We start from the raw sequence: 14,962 nt of genomic DNA, 5'->3' as shown, positions 1-14,962 counted from the left end.
AATCAATTTAAAGTAATGTTATATATACTCAATAGCCACTTTATTAGGTACACCTGCTTGTTAATACAAATATCTAATCAGCCAATCACGTGGCAGCAACTCAATGCATAAAAGCATGCAGACATGGTCAAGAGGTTCAATTGTTGTTCAGACCAAACATCAGAATGGGGAAGAAATATGATCTAAGTGATATTGATCGTGGAATGATTGTTGGTGCCAGATGGTACTGGTTTGAGTATCTCAGAAACTGCTGACCTCCCTGGATTTTCAAGCACAACAGTATCTACAGTTCACAGAGATCGACACGAAAAACAAAAACATCCAGTGAGTGGCAGTTCTGTGGATGAAAGTACCTTTCTAACGAGAGAGGCCAGAGGAGAATAGTCAGACTGGTTCAGGCCTACAGGAACGCATTACAACAGTGGTGTGCAGAAGGTCATCTCTGAGCGCAGGTGTCAAACCTTGAAGTGAATGGACTGCAGCAGAAGACCAAGAACGTACATTCAGTGACCACTTTATTAGGTACAGGAGGTACCTAATAAAATGGCCACTGTATGTAGGCTCCAATGTTAATGACTAATCTTAAGTGATCTAGCTTCAGCATAGCTCATTGGTACTCTCTTTAGAGGTAGAGGGGCTTCAGTCCTGAAGGTTCTCAGCCTGAAATGTTAGCTGTTTATTCATTTCCATAGATGCTGTATGATCTGCTGAGTTCCTACAGCACTTTGTGTGTAGCTCTAGAGCAGGGGTCCCCAACCTTTTTTATACCATGGACCTTACCATTAACCAAAGGGTCCATGGACCCCATGTTGGAAACCTCCTGCTCTAGAGGCAAGTTCTAGTTTAAATCCAAATCTAGAGAATTGAGCACACAATTCAAACTGACAGACAGTATGGTACTGAGGGATTACTGTCTTATGGAGGATAACCACAGTAGCAGTTGGGAGTTCAGTTCTGGGGTCTTCTGTATGTTGCTTCTTGAGTGTGTGGGTTTCCTCCAGGTGCTCCGGTTGCCTCCCACATTCCAAAGACATACCTGGTGGGTATGTCTTTACATTGGTCAATGTAAATTGTCATATGATTAGGCTTGGGTTAAATTGGGGGCTGCTGGTGCAGTAGAGACCTGTTCCACACTGCATCTCTAAATAAATTAATAAATAAAACGCACAATCCTGCCCAATCAGCAGCAACACAGATCATTGGTGCTTCAGACACATGCGGGGCTCTCCCTTGCGTCATCCACAAATGATGAGGGGCCACTGAAATTTTTAAAACTGAAATAGGCAGAGTTTTTCTCCCCCCTTGGAGTTAAACGGACGACTAATTATTATCCTCAAAATGGGCAACCCCATTTAATGAAATGTTGCTGCAGAGAAAGTGTTAGTTATTGAGATGAATGAACAACTGATGAATCTAAAGCCTGAATGAGAAAGCCCACATATATGAAAGTGGAATAATGATATAAGAAAGGATAAGAGACCAAAAAGAATAACTATCTTAAAATGATGTGGACCAACAATCAGTGAAAAGATTGCTCATGTGAAAACAGCATACAGAAATGCCCAGAGAATAAGCACAAAAACAGGAGTGTCAGAATACAAACCAGTTAATGAAACAAGGCTAAAGACAGACCAGGCAATTAAATATCACAGAGAGATGGGAAGAAATGGGTGCAAGGGAATTCAAGAGACAGTGATGTAATATTCTAGCATAAAAACCTAAAATATAGAGCACTCAGTACCTCTTTTGTATTGAGCAAGGAAATGGTCACATTACTGTTTTAGGTACAGGATGGACTAATTTAAAAAAAGAGAGCTTGGATGCCTCAGGAATTCAAATCTATAATGGGTTATAAGGTTAAATGTCACGTTATTTTAAATGGTTGCAATCGGATATCAGTTTAAAATAATCAGAAATAAAATAAATTAAAATAGGATTTTAGCAACATATATAATTCTTTGACACAAGCCATTGTTAAAAGGGCCCATGAAAAGGAAACCAACAACTGTTTGTGTGTTGCAGGGATAGATGGGATTGGTCCATGTAGTTAATGTGGATAAAAATACCTGGGGTGTTGTTTTAGGCAGAAAGCTGAGTTCCTGATCTCCATTCGACAGTACTGCTCACAAAACTCTGCCAGTTCTCATCATAGTAGACCAAGTGGCTCAGACAGACTTGTGGAAAAACTTGTGGTCTCCACTCCTACCCTAGATGAAGATATAACCATTAACTGGCCATGGAGTGGTGTAACACTTACTCCAACTATATCTGGATCCTCAAAATCCTGATTATCATCCTGCTCCTCCAGTTCCACAGTTGCCTCCTCCTCATCATCTTGTACAGTCGTGACTTTTTGCAGAACCTCCTCGGTGGCATCGTCAGTTGTGTCTTCAAACTCTGCAAAGTCATTGTCGTCGTATTCTACAATGTCATCTGTGTCATCAAAGTCATCAAAATTACCAACAGCAAGGCTACAGCCCTGCACGAGGAGGAGAAGAAACAGAAGGTAGAGCCGCATGATGTTTCAGCCTGCAGATAAATAGAATAAGGAATAAGTGTACAAAAACTGACTTTTCTGATCCACTTCCTCTTTCCTGTAGGAGGTACTCAGACCCTGAAGCCTATCATACCATTTAATTAGACCGTGACTGATCTACATTGTAAACCCATTTACAGATTCAAAAACAATTACTTCCTTTCAATCATTCTGTTCTTAAACCAATCAGGAAAACCCTAATTGCCAGCTTAGCAACACTATGACCACTTCTGCACTAAAATGGACTGGTTTTTTTTGTTCCAATTATGTTCTTTCATGCAAAAATGGTTCGTTTTGTTGCTTTGTTTTGCTTTGTGAATGTTGTGTATCTGATACCCTATATCTGTGATGCTGCTGCAATTAAGTTTTTCACTAGACCCATGCATATACATACTTGTGCACATATCACTTTTTCCCCTCCAGTCCTGCTGAAGGGTCTTAGCCTGAAATGCCAACTGTACTTTTTTTTTCCACAGATGCTGCCTGGCCTGCTGAGTTCCTCTAGCATTTTGTGTGTGTTTGTGCTGTCTTTACGACAGTTATTTAGTTTATAATATTTTCGCTTAGTAATTCATTCAATAGTATTTTCTAGTTAGAATTAGAAGTGTTTAAAGTATATTCATTGCATGTAAAATATATCGGCATGCGATGACGTCACATCCGGTTTCGCCGCGTCTTGTGGGAAAGTACCGGTTTGAAATTAGCGCGAGGGTGGGGGCTTACCACGAGGCACACCTGAGCAGAAGTTGTTTTGCAGGCATGAGAAATCACAGTGAGAGCAACGCTGTAAGTTAATAGATAATCGATATATTGAACTAAGATGTTAATGCCAATCCTGTTAGAAGTAACGACGGTAGATAATGTTTATGCTTTCGTTAGTTAAAGAGTCGCGGATAGTTTGCATGGAAGTGTATTTAAAGTAGTCAATGGAGCAGGTAAACTCTCCCTGTATACTGCACCTTAGTGTAATGTAGTTATAGTCACCTTTGCAAGTATTTACACTTGAAATGTGATATTAAGGAAGGAACAAATACTGTATCAATCTTGTATTGTTTTATCAACAGTTTTCACCATATGTTAATGTGAAGAGTGAACAGTAAATGGTTAATCTTACTGCGATCTGGTTCTTATTAACTGTGGTTTATCTCGACGTTTAATTCGGCGTTTCGTTACACGCGAAGGAGAACGTTACAGTGTTGCTTCAATGCTTTTGCTCGATGCCGGCTCCCTAGGCCTGAGTTGATGTAGTAGTGCTTCAATAAACTCATCTTTGACTTCGACTTAGTTCAGTAGCCCTTAACATCCCTATCTAATGAAACATCATTCAGTTTGGAAATTTTCAAGAACTCCCTATCTGAAGATCACTTAGGAAAGCAAACTTTACACTTCAATAATTCTTTAGTGAAGGGCATTGTAATAATCCTCATTAACAGATTGTCTCTATTTTCAAGATTATTTCCCTTAGCATATCTGCCATTTTCTTATCCCCCATTAATTACAGCTTTTAAGGACCAACATTTAATCATGCTGCTCATTCCTTTTTTAAAGTTTATACTTGCATTGGAGATTTGCCAGGATATTTCCTGGATTGGAGGACAGGGATTGAAGTTATAGGGAGAGATTGGATAGATTGGACTTGTTTTGCCTGGAGACAAGGAGGCCGAGGGGCAGCTTGGTAGAGGTATATAAAATTATCAGAGGCATTGATAGGATAGAATAGTCAGGATCTTTTCCCTATGGATAGAGGTATGAAAGCACAGAGGGCATAGGTTTAAGGTGAGGCAAATGAGCTTTAAAGGTGATCTCAGGGGAAAGGCTTTTTGTTTACATAATCGGTGGATATCTGGAACACGCTGCCAGAGGAGATGCTGGAATCAGGTACACAAAGAAACGTTCACAGATGGGCACTTTAATAGGCATGACATCGAAAGATTTGGACACAATTCAAGCATATGAGATTAGTGCAGATGGGTAAAGTCAGCATGGGCGTGGTGGGCTGAAGGGCCTGTTTCTGTGCTGTACCACTCTATCACTGTATCTTGCAGTAGAATCTCTTATTGCATGTGTTTCTACTTGCTAGCTTACCTATCAATGTAGAATCACGAGCAGGAGCAATTACATATTCCTGGTTAGCGCAGTAAATCTTTTACCCACTTTCTATACTACCTGAGGTGCTTAAGGAGAGCAAATCTACCCCAAAAATTGCTGGCCAACTTTTATCAATGTGTGACAGAGAGCATACTGTCATATGGATTGACAGTGTGGCACTCTAGCTTCAGCCAAAGGGCAATTAGGACGGCTCAGCACATCATTGGGACTCAACTACAGGACCTAGAGACAATCTACAACTTGCGATGCCTACAGCGCACTCATAATACCGTTAAAGACCCATCCCATCCTGGACATTGTGTGTTCAGTCTCCTGCCATCTGGTAGAAGATACAGGAATATCTCAGCCAAGACAGTAAGACTGAAAAACAGCTTCTTTCTGGGGGCTGTTATGCAGCTGAATAATGCCACTCACTGGCTTGCCAATGGCCTTTGAGTGTTATGGAGCATCAAAGTCACTTGTTGCATGTAAATATGGGAATTTAAAAAAAAATTAAGCCATACTGCCTGCATTGCAAATGTCTGTTTTGCATGGACTGGAGTAACACCACAATCTCATTGTTTTTAGCAATGAGAATAAAGTTCTACTCTATTCTTTTCTTTCTACCTCCAACATTCAAAGACTTCCAACAATAAAGGCCCACAAGACCAGCCTGGAAAGCATGGACCACTCAAGTCACCTCTCAGCAAAGGCAGACACTGATGAAGATGAAATCCACCATCCCCTTTGGTGTGCCAATACAGTCTGTGGCAATCTGACAAAAAGTAGATTTGACTATCAAGGCCTCAAGATGAACACAAAACTCACGGTCCATCAGACAGCAATGATTCCTGCCCACCTCAATGCTCCTGATGCTTGGGTTGCTTACAGCAAGCTTCTCAAAGTTAATGAGAGGTACCAGCAACACTGACTTTGAAAAATCCTCCAAATCCAATGGCAGGATAAGCAAAACTGGTTGAGTGGCCTTTCCCAGGTGAACAGTCCCAGTCGCGAGTTGAGTTTCACTCAGTAGAGATGTCATGCCCATTGTGCTCATGAAATACACAATAATGGTTCATGCCAAGGTGCCAGAAAGTGTGAACCACTAAATCCATACATCAGAAGCACGCAAAAACCCAGCATAAAAAAGAGCATCACCAATTGGGGCAGCATCTATGGCTCCCACGCTACCCTTTTCCACCACTTTGAAAACTACAGAACTGGAGTGAAAGCAAATCATTCTGAGCTCCTGGTACAACCAAAGGAGCAGAAGTCATTGAATAGCCACCCTCTCTAGCAAGTTTGCACCCCTCGAGACTGCACTGAACAGCATTGTTCTGAAAAGAAGTTTCTATGGATATGATAAGGATAGAGGGCATTTTGAACAAAATCTGTGCGACATAATCTTTAACATGATATATGAAAAATAGTCTGCAAACAATTTTAAAAGGGCATTCTGAGATACCCACCTAGTTCAATCATACTGGTGCCCGAACTAGTACACTGGCAACCTAACTCACTGACTATCGTCCAGTCACACTTACATCTATTGTGATGAAATGTTTTGAGAGGTTGGTGATGAAACACATCAACTCCTACCTGAGGAGCAACTTGAATCCATCCCAATTTGCCTACCATCACAATAGGCCAACAGCAGATACCATTTTTCGGATGGTGATGAATCAACATATAGGAGAGAGATTGAACATCTGGCTGAGTGGCTCAACAACCTCTCACTCCATGCTGGCAAGACTAAGGAGCTGATTATTGACTACATGAGGAAATCAGAGATCCATGAGCCAGTCCTCATTGGGGATCAGCAACTTTAAACTCCTTGGTGTTACCATTTCAGAAGATCTGTCCTGGGTCCAGCACGTAAATGCTATTACAAGAAGGTACAGCAGTGTCTCTGCTTTCTTATAAGCTTGCAAAGATTCGGCATGACATCTAAAACTTAAGACAAACTTCTATAGATGAGCAGTGGAGTGTATATTGTCTGGTTGAATCACAGTCTAGTATGGAAACACCAATGTCCTTGAAAGGGAAATCCTACAAAAAGTCGTGGATACGGCCCAGTCCATCACGGGTAAAGCCCTCCCCACCATTGAGCACATCTACATGGAGCGTTGTTGCAGGAAAACAGCATCCATCATCAGGACGCCCACCACCCAGGACACACTCTCTTCTCACTGCTGCCATCAGGAAGGAGGTACAGGAGCCTCAGGACTCACAACACCAGACTCAGGTACAATTATTACCCTCAACCATTAGGCTCAACTTCACTAACCTCAACACTGAACTGATTCCACAACCTAGGGACTCATTCTCATGTTCTTGAGATTTATTGCAAATTTATTAATTATTATTCTGTTTCGTTCTTTTCTTTTTGTATTTGCATGGATTGTTCTCCTTTGCACATTGGTTGTCTTTGTGTGCAGTTTTTCATTAATTCTATTGTATTTACCATGAATGCTTGCAAGAAAACAAATCTCAGGGTTGTATATATGACATACATGTCCTTTTGATAATAAATTTACTTTGAACTTTGTATAATAAGATGCTAAAATCAACAATTCAGTGAAAGGACTTGTGCAGTGACTTGGGCCAAATTAGAATTGGAGATGGTGTTTAGCCACATTGTCAAACAAAAGGCAGCCTAATTATTGGATTTAGCATAAACAACTGACTGAACAGAGTCTAAAAGGCCAACAAGGCAGAAGCCAGGATCAACGATAATCTTTATTTCACTTGCCAATTCACCATTATCTGCTCTTCCCAATTCACGGCACTCCCCAAAATGCTGGAGGAACTCAGCAAGTCAGGCAGCCTCTACAGAGGGAATAAGCAGTTGATGTTTTGGGCTGCAAATTTTTATCAATCCTGACTTGCTGAGCTCCTCCAGTATTTTGTGTGTGTGTGTTATTCTAGATTTCCAGTATTTGCAGAATCTCTTGTGCCTCTCACCATTCTATAACTGGCAGACTCTGAAAGACAGATTAGTTGATCAGGCCTCAAGGCTTGCTGCTGGGATACTGACTGAAGTGGTCGCTCTCTTGGATTAGGGCCAATCAACAGCTGCTTCTCAATATGCAACAAGACACAGGAAAACAACTGTTCCTGAGTCAGCACTAATACTGGTACTTCACAGCAGGGATTCACAATGATTCTATTTCACAACAGAATTAAATGCAGGGGCTTCCAATGGCTGTCAAGCATTCCCCAAATTTACGTGTTTTATCAGTTGTTTCAGTCGAATGCCAAAGATATATTCAGCTGAACTGCTGCTGTCATCTAAGTGCTACAGCGAGCTCCAAACAAGAGCAACATAAAGGACGTAACATTCAAAATTACAGCGCAAAATGTAGATACCATGGGTTTCAAGGTTAATACATGCAACTTTGTCCTATATAACATGCAAGCCAAGGGCTGGTAGTCAGTGCAGCTGGCGATGCTCAGGATAAATTTGGGTTCAATAAGAGTGCCAAACAAGCACTTTTAAAAGTCACTAGCTTAATTTGGATTCTCCTCACACCACACACAGTGCATTAAAGTAACCCCAAGCTATACACTAAATGACAAATCAGGTGGCCTCAACGTAGTAATAAACACCATATGTTCTCTCAAACCACTTAGAAAGAACACAGCTGCTCACCTATCTTACTCTTTGCCCTCAAGCAAGCCCAAATCCCTTGATATGTATCCAAAAATGTTTTGATTTCAGTATTGAATAAGCTCCATGGATGAACATCTGCAGTCACTCGGAATAGATTAGTCCAAAGATTGGCAACACTGAAAATAAAGTTCTCATTAGTCCTAAAAGATAGCACAACCCTTATGCATTTGAGGTGTTACCCCAAAGCCCTAGAAATCTTGCTGACTGCAGCATTCCAATCCCCTTGCGAAGAGGGCTTATATAGTACTTGCTTTCACGCCTGTCAGCTTTTTAAAAGCATATTTCTCTACAACACATCTGCAACTTTCTTATCCACTCTTCCCTTCACACTGTGTCCTTGCAATTTATTTCCCCAGTTTCATCAACTAAGATGGGACTTTGATTTTAACAGAGGCACAGGCACTGATCTTTGTGGCAGTCCAGTCAATGCAAAGGCAGCTTATTGCATTATATCCATTAGCCAGCCCTTGATCGAATCCCACAAATTCCAGTTTTGTGCAACTATAATCATGGGGAAACCAACACAAGGCTTTTTGAAAAGACAAGCGTAACACACACAAAGCACTAGAAGAACTCAGCCATTCAGGGAGCATCTATGGAGAGGAATAAAGAGTTGACATTTTAGGCTGGGTCGCTTTATCAGGGCTGGAACGGAAGGGGATAGAAGCCGAAAGCTAACATATTACATTGACTTTCTGTCCAGTTAGTTAAACCCGAGAAAGAATTTTCCAGTACTCTTTTTTTTCATAAAACCTGCCATATCATCAATTAACTTTGAGATATTGGTAGAATGCCCTACCCCACAAGGTGAACCTCTGCCATAAACAGCATACATTTCATCCCAAAGCCCAGATTCTGCTCTGGGCTGCCCTTTAGTCTTATGATAAGCTTAGATTAATCTTCAGCGGCGCTGAGACTTTTCCGAGTGTCAACTATAAAGCAATGCAACAATGTCACAGCCTCTCAGTGCTCCAGACAGTAGAAATTGACTGGCCCCAAACTCCACACAAAGGGTACAGCATTAAAATACTACTTCACCCCACTAGACACCAAACCCTGCTCTCATCTCCCCAATTTGAACTGACTAAGGGTATTCAAGCTGAAATGTTAATTTCTGTTCCTTCCTGTGCATACACTGCCTGACCTGGCGTGTTTCCAGCATTTTTTAAAATTTCAGATCTCCTTCAACTGAAATTTTTTTTGTGACTTTCTGAAGAAAACAAGGTGGCGATGGAGATGTGAGATGATACAAGTATTAAAGAGTATGGAGAAGGAGGAGAGGGCAAATTGATTTGATGGGCTGGTAAAGGATACGGAGGGTGGGAAAAGTCAGAATACATAGAACATAGAAGAGTACAGTACAGACACAGGCCATTCAGCCCATAATGTTGTACCGAACCAGCTAAAAAGCAAATCAAAAACTCGCAAACACTAATCCCTCCTCCCTACACCATGTCCATATCCCTCCATCTTCCTCACATCCAAGTGCCTATCCAAATGTCTCTTAAAAGCCTCCAATGTATTTTCTTCCACCACCGTAGCAGGCAACACATTCCAGGTATCCACCACTCTGAGTAAAAATAAACAACCCCTCTCACCTTCAATACATGTCCTCCTGGTATTAGTCATTTCAACCTTGGGTAACAGATATTCTCTGTCTACTCTATCTCTGCCTCTCAAGAGTCTTGTAAACCTCTATCAGGACCTCCTGCCAAAGGGTCTTGGCCTGAAACGTCAACTGTACTCTTTCCCATAGATGCTGCCTGGTCTGCTGAGTTCCTCCAGCATTTTGCGTGTGTTGCATCGAAGAAAGGTTGTTACATTTTAATATAGACACAAAGCAGGAAATTACAAACCAGTTTGCTTAACATACATCTTTCAGAAAATGTTAGAAAAATTCAAGGTAATCTAAGTCACCTTGTTTTTTTTGGAAAATGAAATCACGTTTAATTAATTTAATGATTATTTGAAGAAATATAACATACACCGTGAATCAAAATGAATCAGTACTAAGATTTCGGGAAGGCACTGGATAAAGCACCACATTAAAGATTATTGCAGAAAATAAAAGCTTATGCTGTAGTGCAAGATAATTGACTGGCTACAGCAATCAGTAGCCTTTTTTTAATTGGTAAGATGCAACAGCAGAGTGCCAGAAGGATCAGTGCTGGGTCCTCAAGTTTTACATGACGATTTATGTACATAATATGAATCCAATCTGGTGCTGACACATATGTGAAAAGAATATGTGGGTACACGGGGTTAAGTGAGTGGGCAAAGAGAGAAGAGAGAAATGTGAAGTTGTCTATTTAGCAAGAAAAATAAAATTATCAAGTTGTGACAGACTGTAGAGCTGAGATGCAGCAGGATTTGGCTGTCCTGGTTCATGATTGGTAAAAGATAGGTACATGCAGGGACAGCGAGTAATTAGGAAAGCAAACACAGGCCCGCACCAGCTCACATACACCTGTCTAGACATATGAGTGAAATTTGGGAGATAGGTAGGATGAATTTGCTGGTTGCTATGGGGCTGTCATCTAAGAACTTAGTTTGTGGCCGCACTTCTGATTTGCAAGCTGTTTGGGTTTTAAACAGTTCACAGGAACAAAAGCCTATGAAAATTTGGGGAGGAGCTGTAATGTTATTTTATCACATACCATTTGGGGAATCGGATACAGAGTATGAAGATTAGTTCTGATTACATTTGGCATTGGTGAGACGACATCTGATGTACTGTGTAGTCCTGGACTCTTTATTTAAGGAAAGATGTTAATACATTCAAAGCAGCTCAAATAAACTTTAGGAAGCTTGTAACAGCTGGACTTTAAAAAATGAGAAGTAACATCTGATAAATACAAGTTCTTGAGGCTTGTGACAGTGTAATTGTAGGGAGGGCATTTCTTCTCACTGTACAATTTAGAATCTGGAGGTCACTATTTGAAATTCCCTCCTTTAAAATAACAAGAGTGAAATCTCTTCTCTTAGAGACTTGCAAGTCTTTGGAACTCTCTTCCTGGAAGATGGAAGCAGAGATGTCCATTCCAACCCCCTGCCACCAACAAACACTCAAGAGTGAAAGGTTACCATAAGTAGATAGGAACGCAGAGATGAATCTATAATCAGCCGGGGTGGAGGAGCCTCCAGGGCTCAAGTGGCCAACTGCTCCTTACTCATGTGTCTATATGACGTGGTGGACTCATCTGCTACCAAACAAGAGAAAATCTGCAAATGCTGGCAATCCAAGCAGCCCACACAAACTGCTGGAGGAACTCAGCAGGCCAGGCAGCATCTATAGAAAAGAGTAAACAGTCGACGTTTCAGGCTGAGACTCTTCATCAGGACTCATGAAGGGTCTCAGCCTGAAATGCTGACTGTTTTCTCTTTTCCACAGATGCTGCCTGGCCTGCTGAGTTCCTCCAGCATTTTCTGTGTGTGCCATTTGCTACCTATATAATTTATAGAGTACTGAGAAACAAGGAAAGAGGAATAGGCCAATGAGCTCCTTTGGTGCCAGCATCCAATGAGATCATGCAAATAACCTCCATGTATTCTTTGTCCACCCACCCCATCTCACATTATTCAAAACTCTGCTGCCAAATTGATATTGCATCACATTGTGCAACACAGATTTCCTAATTGCCTGCGTTTCTTAACTTGCTCGTCACAGCTCCGCCTCTAACTACCATGAGGTACCAGGGTTTGTTGCAGGAGCCTCTCGAGAGAGCCTTTCTGAGATGGCAAAGTGTTGGCATAGACAGTAGTTTTTTGACAAGACTCTAGATCAGTGGTTCCCAACCTTTTCTATGCCCCACACCCCTAGGAAATGTTTGATTAATGTTCACACCCCCTACAAAAGTAATATCACATTTGAAGACGAAGAAGTCTAATTTCTAATTTTTGAACCACAAAAAATACTGCGGGTGAACAAGTTGAACTTAAAAAAATAAGCTTTTAACTCAGTGCATAAAATGCAAATATAAATTGAGCAATTAGATTCTAATTTATTCAGAAAAAATTGTAAACAGTAAATTGATGAGACTCCTCAACTCTGAGGTGTAACTCCCAGGTAACACTGATGAGACTCCTCAACTATGAGGTGTAACTTCCCAGGTAACACTGATGAGAATCCTCAACGCTGACTTGGGCAGCGGGAGACTGGAGTGTGCTTGGGACAAACATTACTACCACTTCTCAAGGCACAATGGCAGCTGGCTGAGTGATGACTCGTGACTCATCACTCAAGGACACAAGCCACTCTTTGTCGCACCCCCTGAAATTCCATCTCGCACCCCAGGTTGGGAACCCCTGCTCTAGATCATGGTCTCTTTGGGGGATGTGCTATTGCTTGCATGTTGGGGGGGGGGGGGGGGAGGAGGGCAAGTGCTTTTGTTGGAGCAAATGTAGGGAGAGTTGATGCTTCTGCCTCTGCTTATGTATGGGGGGGGCAGGGAAGGGGGGCTTTGGGGTTCTAACGTTTTCTGTCATTCATTCTCTGGGTACTTTTTTTCTGTTTTATGGATGTCCGTGAAGAGGAAGAAAATAAGATTATATACTGTGTACATTCTCTGACATTAAATTGAACCAAATTCACCTAACTGAAAGTGTTTCAATCTGACCTTCAGTTCAAATTTTGCAAACCTTTTAATCTTCCAAATTCCTTGAAAACAAGTTATTGGTGTGAATTAAACCTTGAAATCCAGCCATTACTCTGATAAACCTGCACTTCTCCAAAAATCACTTCCCTATGGGCCGTAGTAGAAATGTTTACATTCTGAACTCCAACCAAACGCTGGAGGAACTCAGCAGGTCAGGTAGCATCTACGAAGAGAAATAACCAGTTGATGCTTTGGGTCGATAAAGGGTCTCACCCACCAGCATTTTGTGTGTGGTGTTCAAGATTTCAAGCATCTGCAGAATCTCTTGTGACTTTGAATTTCGCCTGCCTTATTAAGAAGTTTGCGCAAGACCTAGAAAATCTAAGAAACAACTTACCAAAAGATCTACGTGAACAACAAAATTAACCTACTGGGAAAACAAGAATATTACAGCTAGCCTATTATATTGAAAAGGGTTTCATTCAATGAAAAATTTACAGGATAAATGCAGTTAGATTTGAAAACTATTATCAATGATCTATGAAGAATGAGTTTATTCAAAGTAGCAGAAAGAAGGTGAACCCATATCTCCACAGCACTGGAACATTGTGAACAACGAAGGGGGGATGTGGACTAGGTAAAACACAACTCCAATTACCCCTCCCCCCCATGAGGGACCCCCTCCTTCCCCCACGGTGAGGAAGGATCACTCTCCTTCCAGCTCATCAGAGGACTCTTCCCCTCAGCACTTTCTGTAGAGGAGAAATTGCACTCAACCCTCTACAACTGCAGAAAGGAGAGATCCTTCTGCCACATTCCCCAGTACCTGTTTAGTAGAGGGATCATTCTCCCCCACAACCCCACGCAGAGGGATCACCACTGCTCCACAACGGAGGAATCAACCTCCCCCACTCCCCTCGCAGGAGAAGGGTCCCCACTCCCCCTCGCCCCCGCAGGGGAGGGATCCCCTCTCTCTCCCCACCCCCAGCCCCACCATTCCAGACACAGGAGATTGCCCATCCCGGGAAGTACCTCGTGTCCCTTCCATAAAACGAGCCGCCCTCCAGTGACCAGGGAGGCCAAGGCCACCACTTACCTATCTCGTGCTCCGCGAAGCTCGGTCTCCAGGAGCCGCCCCCTCAGCAATGACGCACGGAAACATCATTGCCGGCAGACGTCACTACCGGTCCCGCCTGCAGATAACAAACAAGTTGTCGCTAGTTGAACCTGTTGATAATAACGTCATTAATAACATACCCTGGTTACTGGCGACATAACTAGTAACCCACTCCAATAACTGACGGTGTAACTAATAACATACTCCGTTAACCAACGACATTATTAGGAACTCATCTCGGTAACCAACAACTCATCCCGGCAACTAACGACATTACCAGCAACGCATCCTGGTAACTGACGGCATTATTAGTAACTTACCCTGGTACTAACGTCGTTGCCGTTAACAGCCTTTCTGTCCCGCTGTAAACCTGCCTCTCAAAGTCGAGTTTATTGAATATTCTACTTACTGCAGCATCACAGGCACATAGTATTATAAACAGCAAGAAAAAAAGTTCAAAGTAAAATTTATTATCAGAGTACAATCCTGAGATTCTTTCTCTGCGGGCATACTTAGCAAATGTATAGAACAGTAACTGGAAACAGGATCAATGGACAACAAACCATGCAAATACAGATAATAAATAAATAGCAATAAACGACGATCATGAAGAGTCCTGAAATGAGTGCAGTTATCCCCTTTTGTTCACGAGCCTGATGGTTGAGGGGTAGTAACTGTTCTTGAACCTGGTAGTGCGAGTCCTGAGGCTTTTGTATCTTTTACCTGATGGCAGCAGTGAGAAAAGAGCGTGGTCTGGTAGGTGGGGATCTCTGATAATGGATGTGTCATGTAGATGTGCTCAACGTTTAGGAGGGACCAAATCCACTTCCTTTTGTAGGACCAAAGGCATTGGTGTTCCCATTCCAGGCTGCAATGCAGTCAGTCAGCACACTTTCCACCACACATCTATAGAAGCTCACCAAGGTTTTTAATGACATGTTGACTCTCTGCAG

At 41.9% G+C, this 14,962-nt stretch overlaps 1 protein-coding gene and 1 long non-coding RNA gene across 3 annotated transcripts in view; one reads left to right on the top strand and one right to left on the bottom strand.

Annotated features, from left to right (window-relative positions):
• The window catches only part of ccdc47 (coiled-coil domain containing 47), a 46,294-nt gene extending 32,196 nt beyond the window's left edge, over positions 1 to 14,098 (bottom strand). The window contains exons 1-2 of one of the 2 annotated variants that reach the window (XM_059955774.1): positions 13,989 to 14,098; positions 2,258 to 2,529 (exon numbers count right to left, since the gene is read on the bottom strand). In XM_059955774.1, the coding sequence (XP_059811757.1) occupies positions 2,258 to 2,518 (261 nt within the window). In that variant the 5' untranslated portion in view covers positions 2,519 to 2,529; positions 13,989 to 14,098. Of the gene's footprint in view, positions 1 to 2,257; positions 2,530 to 13,924 lie in introns of both variants that reach the window. The other variant, XM_059955775.1, reaches the window with a different exon arrangement.
• The window catches only part of LOC132384575 (uncharacterized), a 52,284-nt gene that overhangs the window by 17,153 nt on the left and 20,169 nt on the right, over positions 1 to 14,962 (top strand). The gene's annotated exons all lie outside the window — the stretch shown is intronic.

Source organism: Hypanus sabinus, chromosome X1 (assembly GCF_030144855.1).
Source record: "Hypanus sabinus isolate sHypSab1 chromosome X1, sHypSab1.hap1, whole genome shotgun sequence".
NCBI lineage: Eukaryota > Metazoa > Chordata > Chondrichthyes > Myliobatiformes > Dasyatidae > Hypanus > Hypanus sabinus.
This window is presented reverse-complemented; position numbering and strand designations above follow the sequence as displayed.